Source organism: Lithobates pipiens, unplaced genomic scaffold, assembly GCF_037356315.1.
Source record: "Lithobates pipiens isolate NorthernLeopardFrog02 unplaced genomic scaffold, aLitPip1_a1.2 Scaffold_27, whole genome shotgun sequence".
NCBI classification, from domain to species: Eukaryota; Metazoa; Chordata; class Amphibia; order Anura; family Ranidae; genus Lithobates; species Lithobates pipiens.
Genome location: NW_027507788.1, coordinates 4,295,370 through 4,314,026, shown reverse-complemented (window position 1 = coordinate 4,314,026; position 18,657 = coordinate 4,295,370). Strand labels below are relative to the sequence as shown.

At 45.8% G+C, this 18,657-nt stretch overlaps 1 protein-coding gene across 1 annotated transcript in view; it reads left to right on the top strand.

The window, feature by feature from the left end:
* Positions 1 to 18,657, top strand: part of VWA5B1 (von Willebrand factor A domain containing 5B1) — a 129,616-nt gene that overhangs the window by 92,037 nt on the left and 18,922 nt on the right. Inside the window, exons 15-16 of the mRNA XM_077456313.1 lie at positions 9,805 to 10,039; positions 15,622 to 15,936. Of these exons, the coding sequence (XP_077312439.1) occupies positions 9,805 to 10,039; positions 15,622 to 15,936 (550 nt within the window). The remainder of the gene's footprint in view (positions 1 to 9,804; positions 10,040 to 15,621; positions 15,937 to 18,657) is intronic.

Sequence of the window (18,657 nt, the reverse complement as noted above, 5' to 3'; positions counted from 1 at the left end):
TTGGATTTTTAAAACCTTTTTTAACTAATAAAAAAATGAAAAGTGGGGCGTGCAAAATGATTCGGCCCCCTTGCGTTAATCCTTTGTAGAGCCACCTTTTGCTGCGATTACAGCTGCAAGTCGCTTGGGGTGTCTCTATCAGTTTTGCACATCGAGAGACTGAAATTCTTGCCCATTCTTCCTTGCAAAACAGCTGGAGCTCAGTGAGGTTGGATGGAGAGCGTTTGTGAACAGCAGTTTTCAGCTCTTTCCACAGATTCTCGATTGGATTCAGGTCTGGACTTTGACTTGGCCATTCTAACACCTGGATACGTTTATTTGTGAACCATTCCTTTGTAGATTTTGCTGTATGTTTGGGATCATTGTCTTGTTGGAAGATAAATCTCCGTCCCAGTTTCAGGTCCTTTGCAGACTCCAGCAGGTTTTCATCCAGAATGGTCCTGTATTTGGCTGCATCCATCTTCCCCTCAATTTTAACCATCTTCCCTGTCCCTGCTGAAGAAAAGCAGGCCCAAACCATGATGCTGCCACCACCATGTGTGACAGTGGGGATGGTGTGTTGAGGGTGATGAGCTGTGTTGCTTTTACGCCAAACATATCGTTTTGCATTGTGGGTAAAAAGTTGGATTTTGGTTTCATGTGACCAGAGCACCTTCTTCCACATGTTTGGTGTGTCTCCCAGGTGGCTTGTGGCAAACTTTAGACGAGACTTTTTATGGATATCTTTGAGAAATGGCTTTCTTCTTGCCACTCTTCCATAAAGGGCAGATTTGTGCAGTGTACGACTGATTGTTGTCCTATGGACAGACTCTCCCACCTCAGCTGTAGTTCTCTGCAGTTCATCCAGAGTGATCATGGGCCTCTTGGCTGCATCTCTGATCAGTCTTCTCCTTGTCTGAGCTGAAAGTTTAGAGGGACGGCCAGGTCTTGGTAGATTTGCAGTGGTCTGATACTCCTTCCATTTCAAAATGATGGCTTGCACAGTGCTCCTTGGGATGTTTAAAGCTTGGGAAATCTTTTTGTATCCAAATTCGGCTTTAAACTTCTCCACAACAGTATTACGGACCTGCCTGGTGTGTTCCTTGGTCTTCATGATGCTCTCTGCGCTTTCAACAGAACCCTGAGACTATCACAGAGCAGGTGCATTTATACAGAGACTTGATTACACACAGGGGGATTCTATTTATCACCATCAGTCATTTAGGACAACATTGGATCATTCAGAGATCCTCGCTGAACTTCTGGAGTGAGTTTGCTGCACTGAAAGTAAAGGCGCCGAATAATTTTGCACGCACCACTTTTCAGTTTTTTATTTGCTAAAAAAGTTTAAAATATCCAATAGATTTCGTTCCACTTCACAATTGTGTCCCACTTGTTGGTGATTCTTCACAAAAAATAAAAATGTTATATCTTTATGTTTGAAGCCTGAAATGTGGCAAAAGGTTGAAAAGTTCAAGGGGGGCGAATACTTTTGCAAAGCACCGTATATATATATATATATAAAAAAAAGAAAAAAGTCTTATATCTACAGTTCTTTTGTTTATTTTGGGATTAGGAAAGAGAACCAATTAAAGATATGGGGCACCCTTCCAGTGATTTGTCACCTTGAGAGGACATCTCTCAGCAGATGAAGTGATGTTCCATATTCGGTGCCATATATTAGTAGACCTCGGATGCTCCTAGTAGGGATTAATAATATAATAATTGGGTTTATTATGAAGTTGCCACCCGTCCTTTGTGGCTCTGTCTACCCTCTTCTGGGAAGGCTTTCAACAAGATTTTGTAGAGTATGCAGGCAATTGTCAGCCAGAAGAGCCTTTTGTTAGGTCAGATGATGTTGGATGAGGACAACTGGCTTCAAATTGGGGTTTCCATTCACCCCAAAGTGTTCAGTAGGGTTGAGGTCAGGGCTCTGTGCAGGACACTATAGTTCCTCCACCCATTACACCTATATGAGCTTATTGGACATCTATTCCAAAACCATGGCCATTATGGAGTTGCTACACGCCCCCTAGGCCATTAATATGAAGTTTTCCCCTTCATGACTTTTGCATCTTCCACTTTTCTGGGAAGGCTTTCAACAAGATTTTGGAGAGTATGTAGGCATTTGTCAGCCAGAAGAGCCTTTTGTTAGGTCAGGTGGATGAGGACAACTGGCTTCAAATTGGGGTTTCCATTCACCCCAAAGGTGTTCAGTAGGGTTGAGGTCAGGGCTCTGTGCAGGACACTATAGTTCCCATATCAGCTTATTGGACATCTATTCCAAAACCATGGCCATTATAGAGTTGCTACACGCCCCCTAGGCCATTAATATGAAGTTTCCCCCTTTACGACTTTCCCATCCTCCACTCTTCTGGGAAGGCTTTCAACAAGATTTTGGAGAGTATGTAGGCATTTGTCAGCCAGAAGAGTGTTTTGATAGGTCAGGTGGATGAGGACAACTGGCTTCAAATTGGGGTTTCCATTCACCCCAAAGGTGTTCGGTAGGGTTGAGGTCAGGGCTCTGTGCAGGACACTATAGTTCCTCCACCCATTACACCTATATGAGCTTATTGGACACCTATTCCAAAACCATGGCCATTATGGAGTTGCTACACGCCCCCTAGGCCATTAATATGAAGTTTCCCCCCTTTATGACTTTCACATCCTCCACTCTTCTGGGAAGGCTTTCCACAAGATTTTGGATGGTGTCTGTGGGAATTTTTGCCCATTTGTAAGGTCAAGTACTAATGTTGGATGAGAAGACCAGGCCTCACATTGGGCACCAAAAAAAAAATAGAAAAATACTTGGCTCACAATGATGTCAGGGCTCTGTGCAGGCCACTTGACTTCCTCCACACCAAACTGGTCACACAATGTCTTTATGGAGTTGCCCCCCTCTCCCCAAAGCCATTAATATGGAATTGCCCCCTATGTGACTATAACATCCTCCACTCTTCTGGGAAGACTTTCCACAAGATATTAAAGGGTGTCTGAGAATCTGTCTTATCTGTGAGGTCAGGTAATGATGTTGGGTGAGAAGTCCCGGCTTACATGTTGGGCCTCACATTGGGTGGCAAAAAAAATAGACTTTGCGTGATCAGTGTTCCAATTCATCACAAAGATGCACAGTAGGGATGAGGTCAGGGCTCTGTGCATGCCACTCAAGTTCCTACACACACCAAACTGGTCAAACCATGTCTTTATGAAGCTGGCTTTTTGTACAATCATGCTGGAACCGAACAGGACCTTTCCAAGACTGTTGCAATGAGTCTGGAAGTGCAGGGGAGGGGCTAGAGCCCCTGGCATCCAAAAGAAAATGTTGAGATCAGGTACTGATGTTGCATGAGGACATCTGGCTTCAAATTGGGGTTCCAATTAGGTGTTCAGTAGGCCTGAGGTCAGGACTCTGTACAGGACACTCGAGTTCCTCCACAGCAAACTGGTCACATCATGTCTTTATGGAGCTGGCTTTGTATATCGGGGCACAGTCATGGTGGCACAGAAAAGGGTCCTCCCCAAAATGATACCCCAAGGTTGAATGTGCACAATTGCCTACGGTGTCGTACTGTAGCATTAACAGTACCGTTCGCTGCAGACACCTGAGCTGAGTCCTTTGGAGGAGAGTCTGCATACATTTTGTCCATATAATGTATTCCTTAATCTGAACTAGATGGACTTGTGTCTTTTTTTTTTTAACCAGACTCACCATCAGGGGCGGACTGACCATTCGGCCACTCGGGCACTGCCCGAGGGCCCCAGGCCACTAGGGGGCCCCATCAGGGTTGCCAACCTCAGTAAAACCAGGGACAATATGTAAAAAATCTGTGTTTTATTTACATCTGTCTCTAAAATGTCCCTTACCGCTATCCTTTTGGTCTAAAAATCCCGATATTATAGCTGCCCCACCTCTCCAGTACCTTCTCAGCCAATAGAAACATGTCTGTGTATACTGTGTGATTGTATACTGTGTGGCCCCATAATCTCTGATTGCCTGTGGGCCCCATAATCTCTGATTGCCTGGGGGCTCCATAATCTCCTATTGCCCGGGGGGTCCCATGAGTTGTCAGTCCACCCCTGCTCACCATGTAACTGGTAATGCCACTGTCACGGTCAGGGTTCAGGCTTGGAGACCAGTAGCTATAGCAGGAGAGAGGCTCCCATTGACCAGCAGGACAGGTATACAGGCAGGTCACCCTGGCAGACGTTGACGTTGGGCTCACCCGAGGGTGCGTTCTAAGCACTAACCGGTATTCATCAGAGCTCCTGATGGCGGAGATGGGTTTTGCTGCTTGTTAGTACCAGTTTGTGGTCCACAAGATTGCCCCACCAGGTGAGCAAGCAGCGGGTCCAGTAGCTGATATACCAAGGTAGGGATCATGCAGAAGCGTAGAGGAGGAACAAACCAAAGTTAGTAACAAGTGCTGGTGTAGATACGGATAGCAACAGGAACAGCGAGAGCAAGATATTGGCTGGAGAGAGCACAATAATCTGGCAAACAGGAAGTGCAAAGGCATGGCTTAAATAGGAAGTTCATGGGAGGAGCAAAGGGTTTAAGAGACACAAGAGACCAGCAGGACAGGTATACAGGCAGGTCACCCTGGCAGATGACGTTGGACTCACCCGAGGGTGCGGTCTAAGCACTATCCGGTATTCATCAGAGCTCCTGATGGCGGAGATGGGTTTTGCTGCTTGTTAGTACCAGTTTGGGGTCCACAAGATTGCCCCACCAGGTGAGCAAGCCGCGAGTCCAGTAGCTGATATAACAGGTAGGGATCATGCAGAAGCGTAGAGGAGGAACAAACCAAAGTTAGTAACAAGTGCTGGTGTAGATACGGATAGCAACAGGAATAACGAGAGCAAGATATTGGCTGGAGAGAGCACAATAATCTGGCAAACAGGAAGTGCAAAGGCATGGCTTAAATAGGAAGTTCATGGGAGGAGCAAAGGGTTTAAGAGACACAAGAGACCAGCAGGACAGGTATACAGGCAGGTCACCCTGGCAGATGACGTTGGACTCACCCGAGGGTGCGGTCTAAGCACTATCCGGTATTCATCAGAGCTCCTGATGGCGGAGATGGGTTTTGCTGCTTGTTAGTACCAGTTTGGGGTCCACAAGATTGCCCCACCAGGTGAGCAAGCCGCGAGTCCAGTAGCTGATATAACAGGTAGGGATCATGCAGAAGCGTAGAGGAGGAACAAACCAAAGTTAGTAACAAGTGCTGGTGTAGATACGGATAGCAACAGGAATAACGAGAGCAAGATATTGGCTGGAGAGAGCACAATAATCTGGCAAACAGGAAGTGCAAAGGCATGGCTTAAATAGGAAGTTCATGGGAGGAGCAAAGGGTTTAAGAGACACAAGAGACCAGCAGGACAGGTATACAGGCAGGTCACCCTGGCAGATGACGTTGGACTCACCCGAGGGTGCGGTCTAAGCACTATCCGGTATTCATCAGAGCTCCTGATGGCGGAGATGGGTTTTGCTGCTTGTTAGTACCAGTTTGGGGTCCACAAGATTGCCCCACCAGGTGAGCAAGCCGCGAGTCCAGTAGCTGATATAACAGGTAGGGATCATGCAGAAGCGTAGAGGAGGAACAAACCAAAGTTAGTAACAAGTGCTGGTGTAGATACGGATAGCAACAGGAATAACGAGAGCAAGATATTGGCTGGAGAGAGCACAATAATCTGGCAAACAGGAAGTGCAAGGGCATGGCTTAAATAGGAAGTTCATGGGAGGAGCAAAGGGTTTAAGAGACACAAGAGACAAGTCAATGTTGTCCAAGAAATCGGGCAGGGAGCTGTCCAGCATCTCGGGGTGGCTCATCAAGAAGAGCCAGCACCAGACACAGCAGAGGTCGCAGGTTCAGATCCGGTCCCCGACAGTCGCCTGGGGAAGGGCGTAAAAGCCAAGAAGTAATTTTGCAAATTAACGCAGGAAATGAAGTGACTGTGAGAGGGCAAAAGGCCTTGGTGGCCAACTAAGATGCCCGCCGCGGACGGTAGGTATGTTGTTTATGTTTCTCTGTTTTAACACTCATTGAATATGTACCTGAAAGAAGCAAATTGTCTTTATTCCAGGAAAATCGGTAAGTTTTCCAGGCTTCGGTTTTGTGACTTGTATAATTAGCGCAATAATGGATAGAGGAGAGGAAATTGAGGATTTTTTTTTTTTTTTTTTTTTTTCATTAACACCCTATAAAGGCGTTACTGAACATGCAGAAAAAAAAATCCAAAACTGTGCCCTGCTCTATCTATTATGTTATAATTACTGGTGCATGCAAGGCAGACACGCAAGACTTCCAGATAAACAACTGGAGCGAAGAGCCGCAATAGTCTGAAGAGTAATTTGATGTCACAAAATTCCAAATTATTGCAGAAAAAAAATGTGCTCCTATCCAGATCAATAAACTTTAATATTGGGACTTGATTTAAATTAGGGCAGCACTATGTTTTTTTTTTTTCCTTTTATTTAGGTTTTAAAAATCAAGCCTACTGCTGTTATTAAAGACAAAACCCTTCCTCAGTCTGGTTTTATCCAAATGATATATCTTTCCTAAAAAAATATATACACTATATTGTCAAAAGTATTGGGACACCTGCCTTTATATACACACACATGAACTTTAATGGCATCCCAGTCTTAGTCCGTAGGGTTCAATATTGAGTTGGCCTTTTGCAGCTATAACAGCTTCAACTCTTCCGGGAAGGCCGTCCACAAGGTTTAGGAGGGTGTCTATGGGGAATGTTTGACCGTTCCTCCAGAAGAGCATTTGTGAGGTCAGGCACTGATGTTGGACGAGAAGGCCTGGCTCGCAGTCTCCGTTCTAATTCATCCCAAAGGTGTTCTATTGGGTTGAGGTCAGGACAGTCAGGTTCCACCACCCCAAACTCGCTCATCCGTGTCTTTATGGACCTTGCTTTGTGCACTGGTCCAAATCATTTGGTGGAGGGGGGGTTATGGTGTGGGGGGAGGGGGGTTTATGGTGTGGGGGTTGTTTTTCAGGGGTTGGGTTTGGCCCCTTAGTTCCAGTGAAGGGAACTCTTAAGGCATCAGCATACCAAGACATTTTGGACAATTTCATGCCCCCAACTTTGTGAGAACTGTGAAAGCCAGTCAAGTTCCTCCACCCCAAACTCATTCATCCATGTCTTTATGGACCTTGCTTTATGCACTGGTCCAAACCATTTGGTGGAGGGGGGATTATGGTGTGGGGGGGGGTTGTTTTTCAGAGGTTGGCAGGGGTGCAACTATAGGGGGTGCAGCAGTCGCGACCGCAACTGGGCCCTGTGCTGCAGGGGGCCCATGCAGCCCCCTCTACAGCAGCATAGGCAGCTAGGGGCACACGGGTGGCTGGAGATGGAGGGTGACTAGCAGAGCTCCATGCTCGACTATCGCACTGGCTGCTCTTTAATTGTGCATACCCCGCATGACCTGTGTCCTCGGCCGGCCCCTCAGAGTACCCCTCTCCTGATCCATGCATTGCCGCTCAGTGCGATGTCTGTTCTCCCCAGCCAGATGGGGCACCTAAAAATAAAAAATAAATAATAAAAAAAAACTACTGATACCAGTGGTGGAACTACAGGGCTCACAAAGGTCATACCTGTGACCACGCCATGGAGTTCCACCGCCGGACTCAGAGGGAAGGGCCCTGGCTGGGGTTCAGGGGAGCCCTTCGTGGTTTCTTGCATCGGGGGCCCTGAAGGTTCTAGTTATGCCACTGGAGGTTGGGCTTGGCCCCTTAGTTCCAGTGAAGGGAACTGTTAAGGCGTCGGCATACCAAGACGTTTTGGACAATTTCATGCTCCCAACTTTGTAGGAACAGTTTGGGGGACGGCCCCTTCCTGTTCCAACATGACTGCCCACCAGTGCACAAAGCAAGGTCCATAAAGACGTGGATGAGCGAGTTTGGGGTGGAGGAACTTGACCGGCCTGACCTCAACCTGCTAGAACACCTTTGGGATGTATTAGAGTTGAGACCGCCAACCAGGCCTTCTTGTCCAACATCAGTGCCCGACCTCAAAAATGCTCTTCTGGAAGAATGGTCAAACGTTCCCATAGACACCCTCCTAAACCTTGTGGAAGGGCCTTCCCAGAAGAGTTGAAGCTGTTATAGATGCAAAGGGTGGGGCCAAGTCAATATTGAACCCTACGGTAGGCTTGTGCAATTCGTTTCGTAACGAATCGAAATTCGGCCGAATTTTGCATCTTTCGGACATTCGAATGAATTCGAATGAATTCGACATGATTCGAAATTATTTCAACCGTATCCGAAATGATTTCAACTGCATTCGAAAATATTTTGTGACCCGACTTTAGGGCCATGTATCTCGGGGTCACTTGGTGCTAGACACTTCAGTTATATTCGTTAACTTCCTTAAATTCGTTTTTGGATTTTGTTTAGTTTTCTACCGAATTCGAAAAATTGGCCACATTCGAAAATATTTCAACCAAATTCAAAAATATTTCTACCGGATTCGAAATGATTTCAACATGATTCGACATTATTTCAGCCACATTCGAAAATATTTTGTGACCCGACTTTAGGGCCATGTATCTCGGGGTCACTTGGTGCTAGAAACTCCACATTTGGATATGTTGTAGTGCTAGTACTATTGTGTTTGCATACCAAATTTGGGGTTTCTAGCTATAAGTGACCCCGAGATATGTGGCCCCAAATTCGGGTCGCAAAAATGTTATTAGTTATTAGAGCAGAGAATGACATTTTGCGACCCGATTTTGGGGCCACATATCTCGGGGCCACTTGGAGCTAGACACTTCAAATTTGGATATGTTGTAGTGCTAGTATTATTGTGTTTGCATACCAAATTTGGGGTTTCTAGCTATAAGTGACCCCGAGATATGTGGCCCCAAATTCGGGTCGCAAAAATGTTATTAGTTATTAGAGCAGAGAATGACATTTTGCGACCCGATTTTGGGGCCACATATCTCGGGGCCACTTATAGCTAGAAACCCCAAATTTGGTATGAAAACACAATAGTACTAGCACTACAACATATCCAAATTTGAAGTGTCTAGCTCCAAGTGACCCCGAGATACATGGCCCTAAAGTCGGGTCACAAAATATTTTCGAATGTGGCTGAAATAATGTCGAATCATGTTGAAATCATTTCGAATCCGGTAGAAATATTTTCGAATTTGGTTGAAATATTTTCGAATGTGGCCGATTTTTCGAAATTTCGGTAGAAAACTAAACGAAATCCGAAAACGAATTTAAGGAAGTTAACGAATATAACTAAACGAAATTAATGAATTAACGAATTAAAACGAAACGAAACTAAACAAATTTTTTTCCTTTTGCACATGTCTACCCTCCGGACTAAGACGCCATTAGAGTTCACGCGCGTGTAAAGGCAGGCGTCCCAATACTTTTGCGTGTATTTCACGTTTTTAATCAAATAGACTTCCTCTCTGGAACACTGAAGGATCCTTTCCACTACTTTGCCAGGATTGCGTTCCTTCTCTGAGTTCCTCTATGTAGTTCATTCTCCGCCCACTCATAGAAAACCACAGAAGAATCCACCAATTCTGTGTTTCACGCAGCTGTATTCTCTCAACCGCGAGAAATTTTTAATAGCACTCTATTTAAGAAACGTTCCCCCCGACGTGATAAACACTTGGGTAGAAATTTATTTGAGGGCGGGTTTTGCCTTTTTTTTTTTTTTTATTTGAATACAAGTTTGTGCTCAGGCAATATTTGGTTGTATGAGGAAAGTTCACCAGTAATTATAAAAGGTGGTAATGGTCCTCCATCTTTTTCTTATCTTCCCTCCCAATCCATCTCTTTCCTTGGATCCCATCAGTCCTCTTTGTCCGTCAGTCCGTTTGTCAGCACCACAAAGATTAGGGGCGCCGGCGCCCGGCGTCCGTCTCTGCTTCAGCAAAGCTGCCTGTCATTCTGCCATGATGGGGAGTGCCCACTGACCCCCGAGGCTGTAAAACCATCCAACACAGGAAGCCCCTCCGCCCAGCATGAGACCTCCCTCTCTCTGAAATCCTCCTCCGACAGCCAGCCGTTCAGCAGCCCGGGCGATCTGGGTGAGACTCTCTCTACAGGTCCATTGTGCATCTGTCTGTGTGTGGGAAGATGTGCCAGGGAGGGTTGGCCCATTTCTGTATTGCTAAATTCTGCACGCGGGTACTGCAAAATGCCCAAATCCTTATTGCTGTAAAAAAAAAATAATAATTATTATTTATTATTTTTTTATTTAACTGTTCAAATTATTCATTAAAAATGTGCAATTTCACATTTATTGGAATTTATCATTCTGTCCATACCTCTGGTACCTCCTGATATCTTATATATCTGTTTACAGAAATACCTTATCTTATGTAAACAATCGATTTGTCTTCGAATTTGATGCATAAATTTTCAATAAAAATTATTGGAAAAGAAAATTGTGCAATTTTCTACCGAGAAATTAGCTTGCAAATTTTTCAAAGCATTTTTTTTTTAACCAACGCTCAGCAAAAATGTATTTATTATTATTATTAACATTTATTAATTATTATTAATTTATTATTTTTAAAATTTAATATTTTATTAAATTTTTTATTTTCCTTGAAATATTTTGATATTTTGAAAAAATATTATAAATATATTTTTCAAAGCATTTTTTTTTTAACCAACGCTCAGCAAAAATGTATTAATTATTATTAATGAAAATCAAACAGATGGTGTTGCGCTACCTGAACTAGATATAAATATAAATATAAAGAGCCTAATACTGGAAGAAATAAAATCTAGCTATAGATCAACTAGCCTATCTTAAATAGAAATTAAGGTGCCTTGTGCTATGGAGGAACCAGTGTATTATAAAACTTAAATTCCAGGGATCATGTGTTTATATATCAACATAAGCAACTAAGTAAAAGGGAAAAATATTCCATAAAGTGCAAATGTCTTATGTTAAAACGTGCAATTCATAGTGCATGATTACAAAAAATTGGTAAAATACAGTCTTTAGTGAAATTAAATAAAGTGACAGTGATAATTAGTTCCGTAATCTTCTAAAAAAAAAAAAAAAAAAATTATTAAATATGTATATAAGACAGTCTATATATAAGCTGAAATAAGTGCTCAGTGACTTGTTCAGTGCTTCTCAAAAAGAAAAACAGGTGCCAGCAATCGTGTTGTAATTTCTGTGTCTCCAGTATACACGGCACACTAGGTAAAATGGCCCCTTACCTTACTGCTGTAAGGTAAACAGCAAATCAAGCAGCAAAAACAAGGGTCCAGGGATTCTATCCCAATTCCTAGCAGGTGGATATTGGTCCCCTCAGGTAGGTATTTTTCCTCTCAGATAGTTTCCATATAGATCTTTGGCTTCAGTATAACTCCCAGAGGTTTGCCATTAGCTGTGGTTGGCGGCTCTATTGAAAGCAAAGGGTCAGCCTCCCTTTTTACCAATTTTTTGTAATCATGCACTATGAATTGCACGTTTTAACATAAGACATTTGCACTTTATGGAATATTTTTCCCTTTTACTTAGTTGCTTATGTTGATATATAAACACATGATCCCTGGAATTTAAGTTTTATAATACACTGGTTCCTCCATAGCACAAGGCACCTTAATTTCTATTTAAGATAGGCTAGTTGATCTATAGCTAGATTTTATTTCTTCCAGTATTAGGCTCTTTATATTTATATTTATATCTAGTTCAGGTAGCGCAACACCATCTGTTTGATTTTCATTTTTATTATCTGGGGTTAGGGTTCATACCCCTGTCGGTAGTTTGCTGCAACCTATCCTTTTAAATAGTTTAGGCCCTTGACGACAGCGCGGGGATACCTTAACCCAAATTAATTATTATTAATTTATTATTTTTTTAATTTAATTTAATTTAATTTAATTTAATTTAATATTTTATTAAATTTATTTAATTTTTTTTTTCTTGAAATATTTTGATATTTTGAAAAAATATTATAAATATATTTTTCAAAGCATTTTTTTTAACCAACGCTCAGCAAAAATGTATTCATTATTATTAATTTATTAATTTTTTAATTTAATATTTTATTAAATTGATCTATTTAATTTTTTTTTTTTTTTTTATATTTTTATATTTTGAAAAAATACTATAAATATATTTTTCAAAGCCTTTTTTTTTAACTAACGCTTAGCAAAAATGTATTAATTATTATTCATTTATTAATTTTTTTATTTAATTTTATATTTTATTAAATTTATTGAATTTTTTTTTTCCTTGAAATATTTTGATATTTTGAAAAAATATTATAAATATACAAATATTTTGAAAAAAAAAAAAAAAGTATTAAACATTTCATGGGTTCATTTTGCAGTTCTTGTGGCAAAGTAAAGCAAGTTGTTTTAAAAAAAAAAAAAAAAATGTGTGTAGTTTTTTATTGTTTTTTTTTTTTAAAGAAAAATGTTTTTCAATTATTAAGATAATTTTCTCTAAAAAATTGCAGTTGTCAAAAACTTTATATAAAACAAAATGTTTGCAACTCTCCCACCTGCATAGAAGTGTTATGATCAGGAATTTTTTTTTTTCCTCAGAGAATAGGTGTAGGTTCTTCCCCCTTCGACTCATCCCTTGTCTCCGCCTCCTACCCACCCCTGAGCACCGCCTCTTGGTTCCACCCACCCCCGAGCACCGTCCCTTAGTTCCACTCCCTGCCCACCAAGCACCGTCCCTTGGTTCTGCCCCCTACCCACCTTCCACCCACCCAATGAACACCGTCCCTTGTTTCCACCCCCCCCCACCCATCATCGGAGCACCGTCCCTTGATTTGGTTCCACCTCCCTAAACCACCTCCCACCCACCCCCAAGCACCGTCCCTTGGTTCCACTCCCCTACCCACCTCCCACCCACCCACCATCCGAGCACCATCCCTTGGTTCCACCTCCCTAAACCACCTCCCACCCGCCCCCAAGCACCGTCCCTTGGTTCCACTCCCCTACCTGCCTCCCACCCACCCTATGAGCACCGTCCGTTGCTTCCACCCCCCTAAACCCACCCACGAGCACCATCCCTTGGTTCCACCCCCCCCCCCCACCCACCCCTGAGCACCCTCCCTTTGTTTCACCCCCCTAAACCATCTCCCACTCACCCCCGAGCACCGTCCCTTGGTTCTACCCCTACCCAACTCCCATCCACCCCCTGAGGACCTTCCCTTGGTTCCAACCCCCCTACCCACCTCCCACCCACCCCTGAGCACCCTCCCTTTGTTCCACCCCCCCAAACCACCTCCCACCCACCCCCCGAGCACCGTCCCTTGGTTACACCCCGCTAGCCATCCACCCCCGAGCACCAACCCTTGGGTCCACCCCTACCCAACTCCCACCCACCCGCTGAGGACCATCCCTTGGTTCCAACCCCCCTAAACCCCCGAGCACCATCCCTCGTTTCCACCCACCCCCAAGCACCATCCCTTGGTTCCACCCCTACCCAACTTCTACCCACCCCCCGAGCACCCCCCCTTACCCACCTCCCACCCATCCCCGAGCACCGTCTCCTTGTCCCACCCCCCTATCCACCTACCACGCAACTCCGAGCACTGTCCCTTGGTCCAACCCCCCTACCCTCCTCCCACCCAACCCCGAACACCATCCCTTGGTTCTATCCCCCCTACTCACCTCTCAGTACTGCCCCTTTTAGAGAATACAGAATTAAGTATCATTTTTGTGGCACTAAGTAACGTGTATAGAATTTGTTAATGTTAAAAAAAAAAGGGGGAGCAGTAAAATAGATCCCCTGCAGCCAGCAACAATAGATCCCCCCCAAGCAACAATAGACACCCCAGCAGCCAGCATCAATAGACCTTTCACCAACCAGCATCAATAGACCCTCCAGTAGCCAGCAACAATAGAAGCCCCGAGCAACAATAGACCCCCCAGCAACCAGCATCAATAGACCCTCCAGCAGCCAGCCACAATAGATCTCCCCCAAGCAACAATAAACCCTCCAGCAGCCAGCAACAATAGATCCCTCGCTTAACAGAAGGTCCCTCCCACCAGCAACCATAGGTCCCCCATCTGCAACAATATACCTCCCCAGCAACAGAAAACCCCATCCCAAAACAGTAGCTTATTATTCCAAGCAATAAATGACCCCACCAGCAACAATAGACCCCCACAACAATAGACCAGCCCCCAACCCCCCACCCAGTGACAATAGATCCCCCAGCAGCCAGCAATAAAAGACCCTTCAGCATACCTCTGCCATTACTCACAGTCAGTGCTGGAGGTACCGGAACCAGCATCAATAGACCCTCCAGTAGCCAGCAACAATAGAACCCCCGAGCAACAATAGACCCTCCAGCAACCATCATCAATAGACCCTCCAGCAACCAGCATCAATAGACCCTCCAGCAGCCAGCAACAATAGAACCCCCGAGCAACAATAGACCCTCCAGCAACCAGCATCAATAGACCCTCCAGCAACCAGCATCAATAGACCCTCCAGCAGCCAGCAACAATAGATCCCTCGCTTAACAGAAGGTCCCTCCCACCAGCAACCATAGGTCCCCCATCTGCAACAATATACCTCCCCAGCAACAGAAAACCCCATCCCAAAACAGTAGTTTATTATTCCAATCAATAATTGACCCCACCAGCAACAATAGACCCCCCACAACAATAGACCAGCCCCCAACCCCCCACCCAGTGACAATAGATCCCCCAGCAGCCAGAAATAACAGACCCTTCAGCATACCTCTGCCATTACACACAGTCAGTGCTGGAGGTACCGGAACCAGCATCAATAGACCCTCCAGTAGCCAGCAACAATAGAACCCCCGAGCAACAATAGACCCCCCAGCATCAATAGACCCTCCAGCAGCTGGCATCAATAGATCCCCCCTCCCCCATAACACAAATTGATAGGAATTTTTTTTGACCACATCCAAAATTTGCATTTTTTTCCCCAATTCGCCAATTTGCGGGTGCTCTAGGAGTGTAAATTTCGGGGGGTCGAATGTACTGAATATTTGTTTTTTTGTTGGCTCCCTCTGATCTGCGCCTAGAAACAAACCTTTTAATCTTTCATTTCTGAATAAGACACAAAGTGCACCCTTGAGACCAATCGGCGATCTACAATCCCTTTTTTTTAATTTTTTTATTTTTTCACGCATCTCTTTGGCGCGGTGCGCCTCACACGGCGGCGACTTTCCAAAGTCAAGGCCGCCGGCTGACAGTGTAATTGAAGCTTTTGCTATCGGTGAAGCCAACCGCAGAGCACAAAGAAATTCCCATCGAGGACGGCGGCGGCGGCGCCGTGAATTATTTATCGGACATTATTATGAATGAGGCGCTCGGTCGCAAGGGGGAAAGCCGCGCCGGACGCATCTTGTGAAACAAGCCCGGCGCTCTCCAACAGCAAAAAAAAGGCTGTTAATTAATGAAATAGAGGGACACAGGAGATGGTGGGGCCTGTTTGTAAACCATCCGGCGTGATGCCAGCCGCATGTAGAGCTTCCTAGGACAATATCATTTTGACAGTGGCCTCCCCTCCCCCCCCCCCCCTCCCCCGAGCTTGAAACATGTTAGACTTACTGTGCAATGCAAAAAAAATAAAATAAACGAATTTGATTTGCAGAGACTCAAACTAAGGCATCGCTCCCGCCACCCTCTCGATTATGTTTCTTTTCCGCAGATTGCCACCACCCGTGCTTCACCTTCGAGACGGAAATGGCCTCCGAGTCCCTCGGCCAAGACCCGGTGCCCGGCAACCGCAGCCCGGCCCCCCACCCCCCGTCCGCGTGCAAAGCCGTGGTCCGGGGCCTGAAGGGCAACCAGCCGGTCCAGTGGGAGATCGCCTTCGACATCCAAGAACTCTTCAGGGAGCGCGAAAACCGCGACGACGACGACGAGAGCGACCTGTGGAACGAGACCTTCCACCACTTGGCCGCCAAATCCATCATCCGGGACTTCGAGCAGCTGGCGGAGAGGGAGAGCGAGATCGAGCATGGTAATGAGACGCTCGGAGCTTCTATCCAAGCTCTCCGGGTCTCTCTGAACCAAAATTGGCCCTCCAGCCAGGGAGCAGAGACCGTACAACTGCTGTGGGGCCCCCGTGTCCCCTCACTCATTTATACAGCCAGTAGTAGCTTTTGGGGTAACATGGTTGGATCTATGTTTTGGGAACTTCTATATGATTGATATTTAATAAGACTTGAGGAACTGCCTCTGGGGTGAGGATTAGAGAAACTGGGGGCCCCTTCATTTTGTGTCTGTGTGGCCCCTTCCCATGGAGATTCATCCCGTCTCACTCCATTGTAACACTTCAGTTCCCCACTTGCAGTTGCGCAACAGCGGGATGGACTGAGCTGCGTATTAATTGCCCAGCATGGCACAAACCGCTTATTGAGTAGGTCATTTGTACCCGTTCCGTATCTACCATCAGCTGGATCAGGGGTCTCATAGGGTGCCAGTTTACTGTCCTTCAGACTTCAAGGGGGCCAGACTGTGGCCATTGGGAGTGAAAAAGGTCCGGATGTCCGTGGAAAAATGATTGCCCCATCATTGGTGTCAGTGGGAGGAATAGTGCCCCATCATTGGTATCAGTGGGAAGAATAGTGCCCCATCATTGGTGTCAGTGGGAGGAATAGTGCCCCATCATTGGTGTCAGTGGGAGGAATAGTGCCTCATCTTTGGTGTCAGTGGGAGGAATAGTGCCCCATCATTGGTGTCAGTGGGAGGAATAGTGCCCCATCATTGGTGTCAGTGTGAGGAATAGTGCCCCATCATTGGTGTCAGTGGGAGGAATAGTGCCCCATCATTGGTGTCAGTGTGAGGAATAGTGCCCCATCATTGGTGTCAGTGGGAGGAATAGTGCCCCATCATTGGTGTCAGTGGGAGGAATAGTGCCCCATCATTGGTGTCAGTGGGAGGAATAGTGTCTCATCATTGGTGTCAGTGGGAGGAATAGTGCCCCATCATTGGTGTCAGTGGGAGGAATAGTGCCCCATCATTGGTGTCAGTGGGAGGAATAGTGCCCCATCATTGGTGTCAGTGGGGGGAATAGTGCCCCATCATTGGTGTCAGTGGGGGGAATAGTGCCCCATCATTGGTGTCACCGGGAGGAATAGTGCCCCATCATTGGTGTCAGTAGGGGGAATTGTGCCCCATCATTGGTGTCAGTGTGGTGGGGGGTGGGGGGGATGAGGAATTGTTCCCCATTGTTGGTATTAGTGAATGAAATAGTGATAAAAGGAAACAAAGGGCCACATCTGGCTCCTGGGCTGCAGTTTGGAGACCACTGAGCTGGATAGTAGTTTATATTCTCTCTTATATTAGATTTGGGTCTCTTGTGTCTTCCTGGATTCTGTATTATTAAGCTGCTGCTGCCGCCGCTGGGCAGAGGGATGATCAGAGACATGAGATGGAAGGCGCCTAGGTGGTGATTTCTGGCCAGTGGCTCCCTGTGGGCGTGTGCAAACACAGCTGGCCCATGAGCTCTAGTGTGTCATCCAATCAGCTGGCAGCAGTCAGCTCCTCCTCTCTCCTCCCCAGCAGAGCTAAATATGTTTCTGGAGCTTCCCAGCCGTCCCAGTGGCCAGTCTTTTGGGAGAAGGTCCCGCCATGTAGCACCCCAGCTGCAGGCCTTGCCTCTATACGTCTTCCAGCTGATGCAGATTGGCGGTGGATGGGGGGAGGGGGGGCATTCCGGGGGGCTGCAGTTTAATTGTCAGTAAAACTTTTCTCCTTCCACTCATCTCACCTCGGCCTGGACACATCTCCACTGATATTCATGCATGAAGAATTCATAGAAGACGTGAGGAGAGACGGGAGCTGACAGGTGAACACCGTCTCCCCGCCGCCGTCCAGCAGATAATTGGCTGAGGAGAGATTCTTCAGAAATTCTCAATAACAGGAAAAGGACATTTCATGGGGGGAGGGGCGGCCTTCCTGGGAAAGATCTGACAGATACTTTATATTTCCCCTTCTTCCTCCATTGAGAATATTTCTTCTCCTCTGTGGTCTGCTGAGTGGGCTAAAAAAATTACAGAATGACATCATTTTCAGTCCCAATTTATGTCATCATTCAATAACGTGACATCACCATACAGTCTGAAGTATGACATCATCCTTGACGATAGTGGCCCATCATCGGTATCAGTGGGAGGAATAGTGCCCCATCATTGGTGTCAGTGGGAGGAATAGTGACCCATCATTGGTGTCAGTGGGAGGAATAGTGCCCCATCATTGGTTCTAGTAGGAGGAATAGTGCCCCATAATTGGTGTCAGTGGGAGGAATAGTGCCCCATCATTGGTATCAGTGGGCGGACTAGTGCCCCATTATTGGTGTCAGTGGGAGGAATAGTGCCCCATCATTGGTGTCAGTGGGAGGAATAGAGCCCCATCATTGGTGTCAGTGGGAGGAATAGTGCCCCATCATTGGTATCAGTGGGCGGACTAGTGCCCCATTATTGGTGTCAGTGGGAGAAATAGAGCCCCATCATTGGTGTCAGTGGGAGGAATAGTGCCCCATCATTGGTATCAGTGGGCGGACTAGTGCCCCATTATTGGTGTCAGTGGGAGGAATAGTGCCCCATCATTGGTGTCAGTTTGGGGAATAGTGCCCCATCATTGGTGTCAGTGGGAGGAATAGTGCCCCATTATTGGTGTCAGTGGGAGGAATAGTGCCCCATCATTGGTGTCAGTGGGAGGAATAGTGCCCCATCGTTGG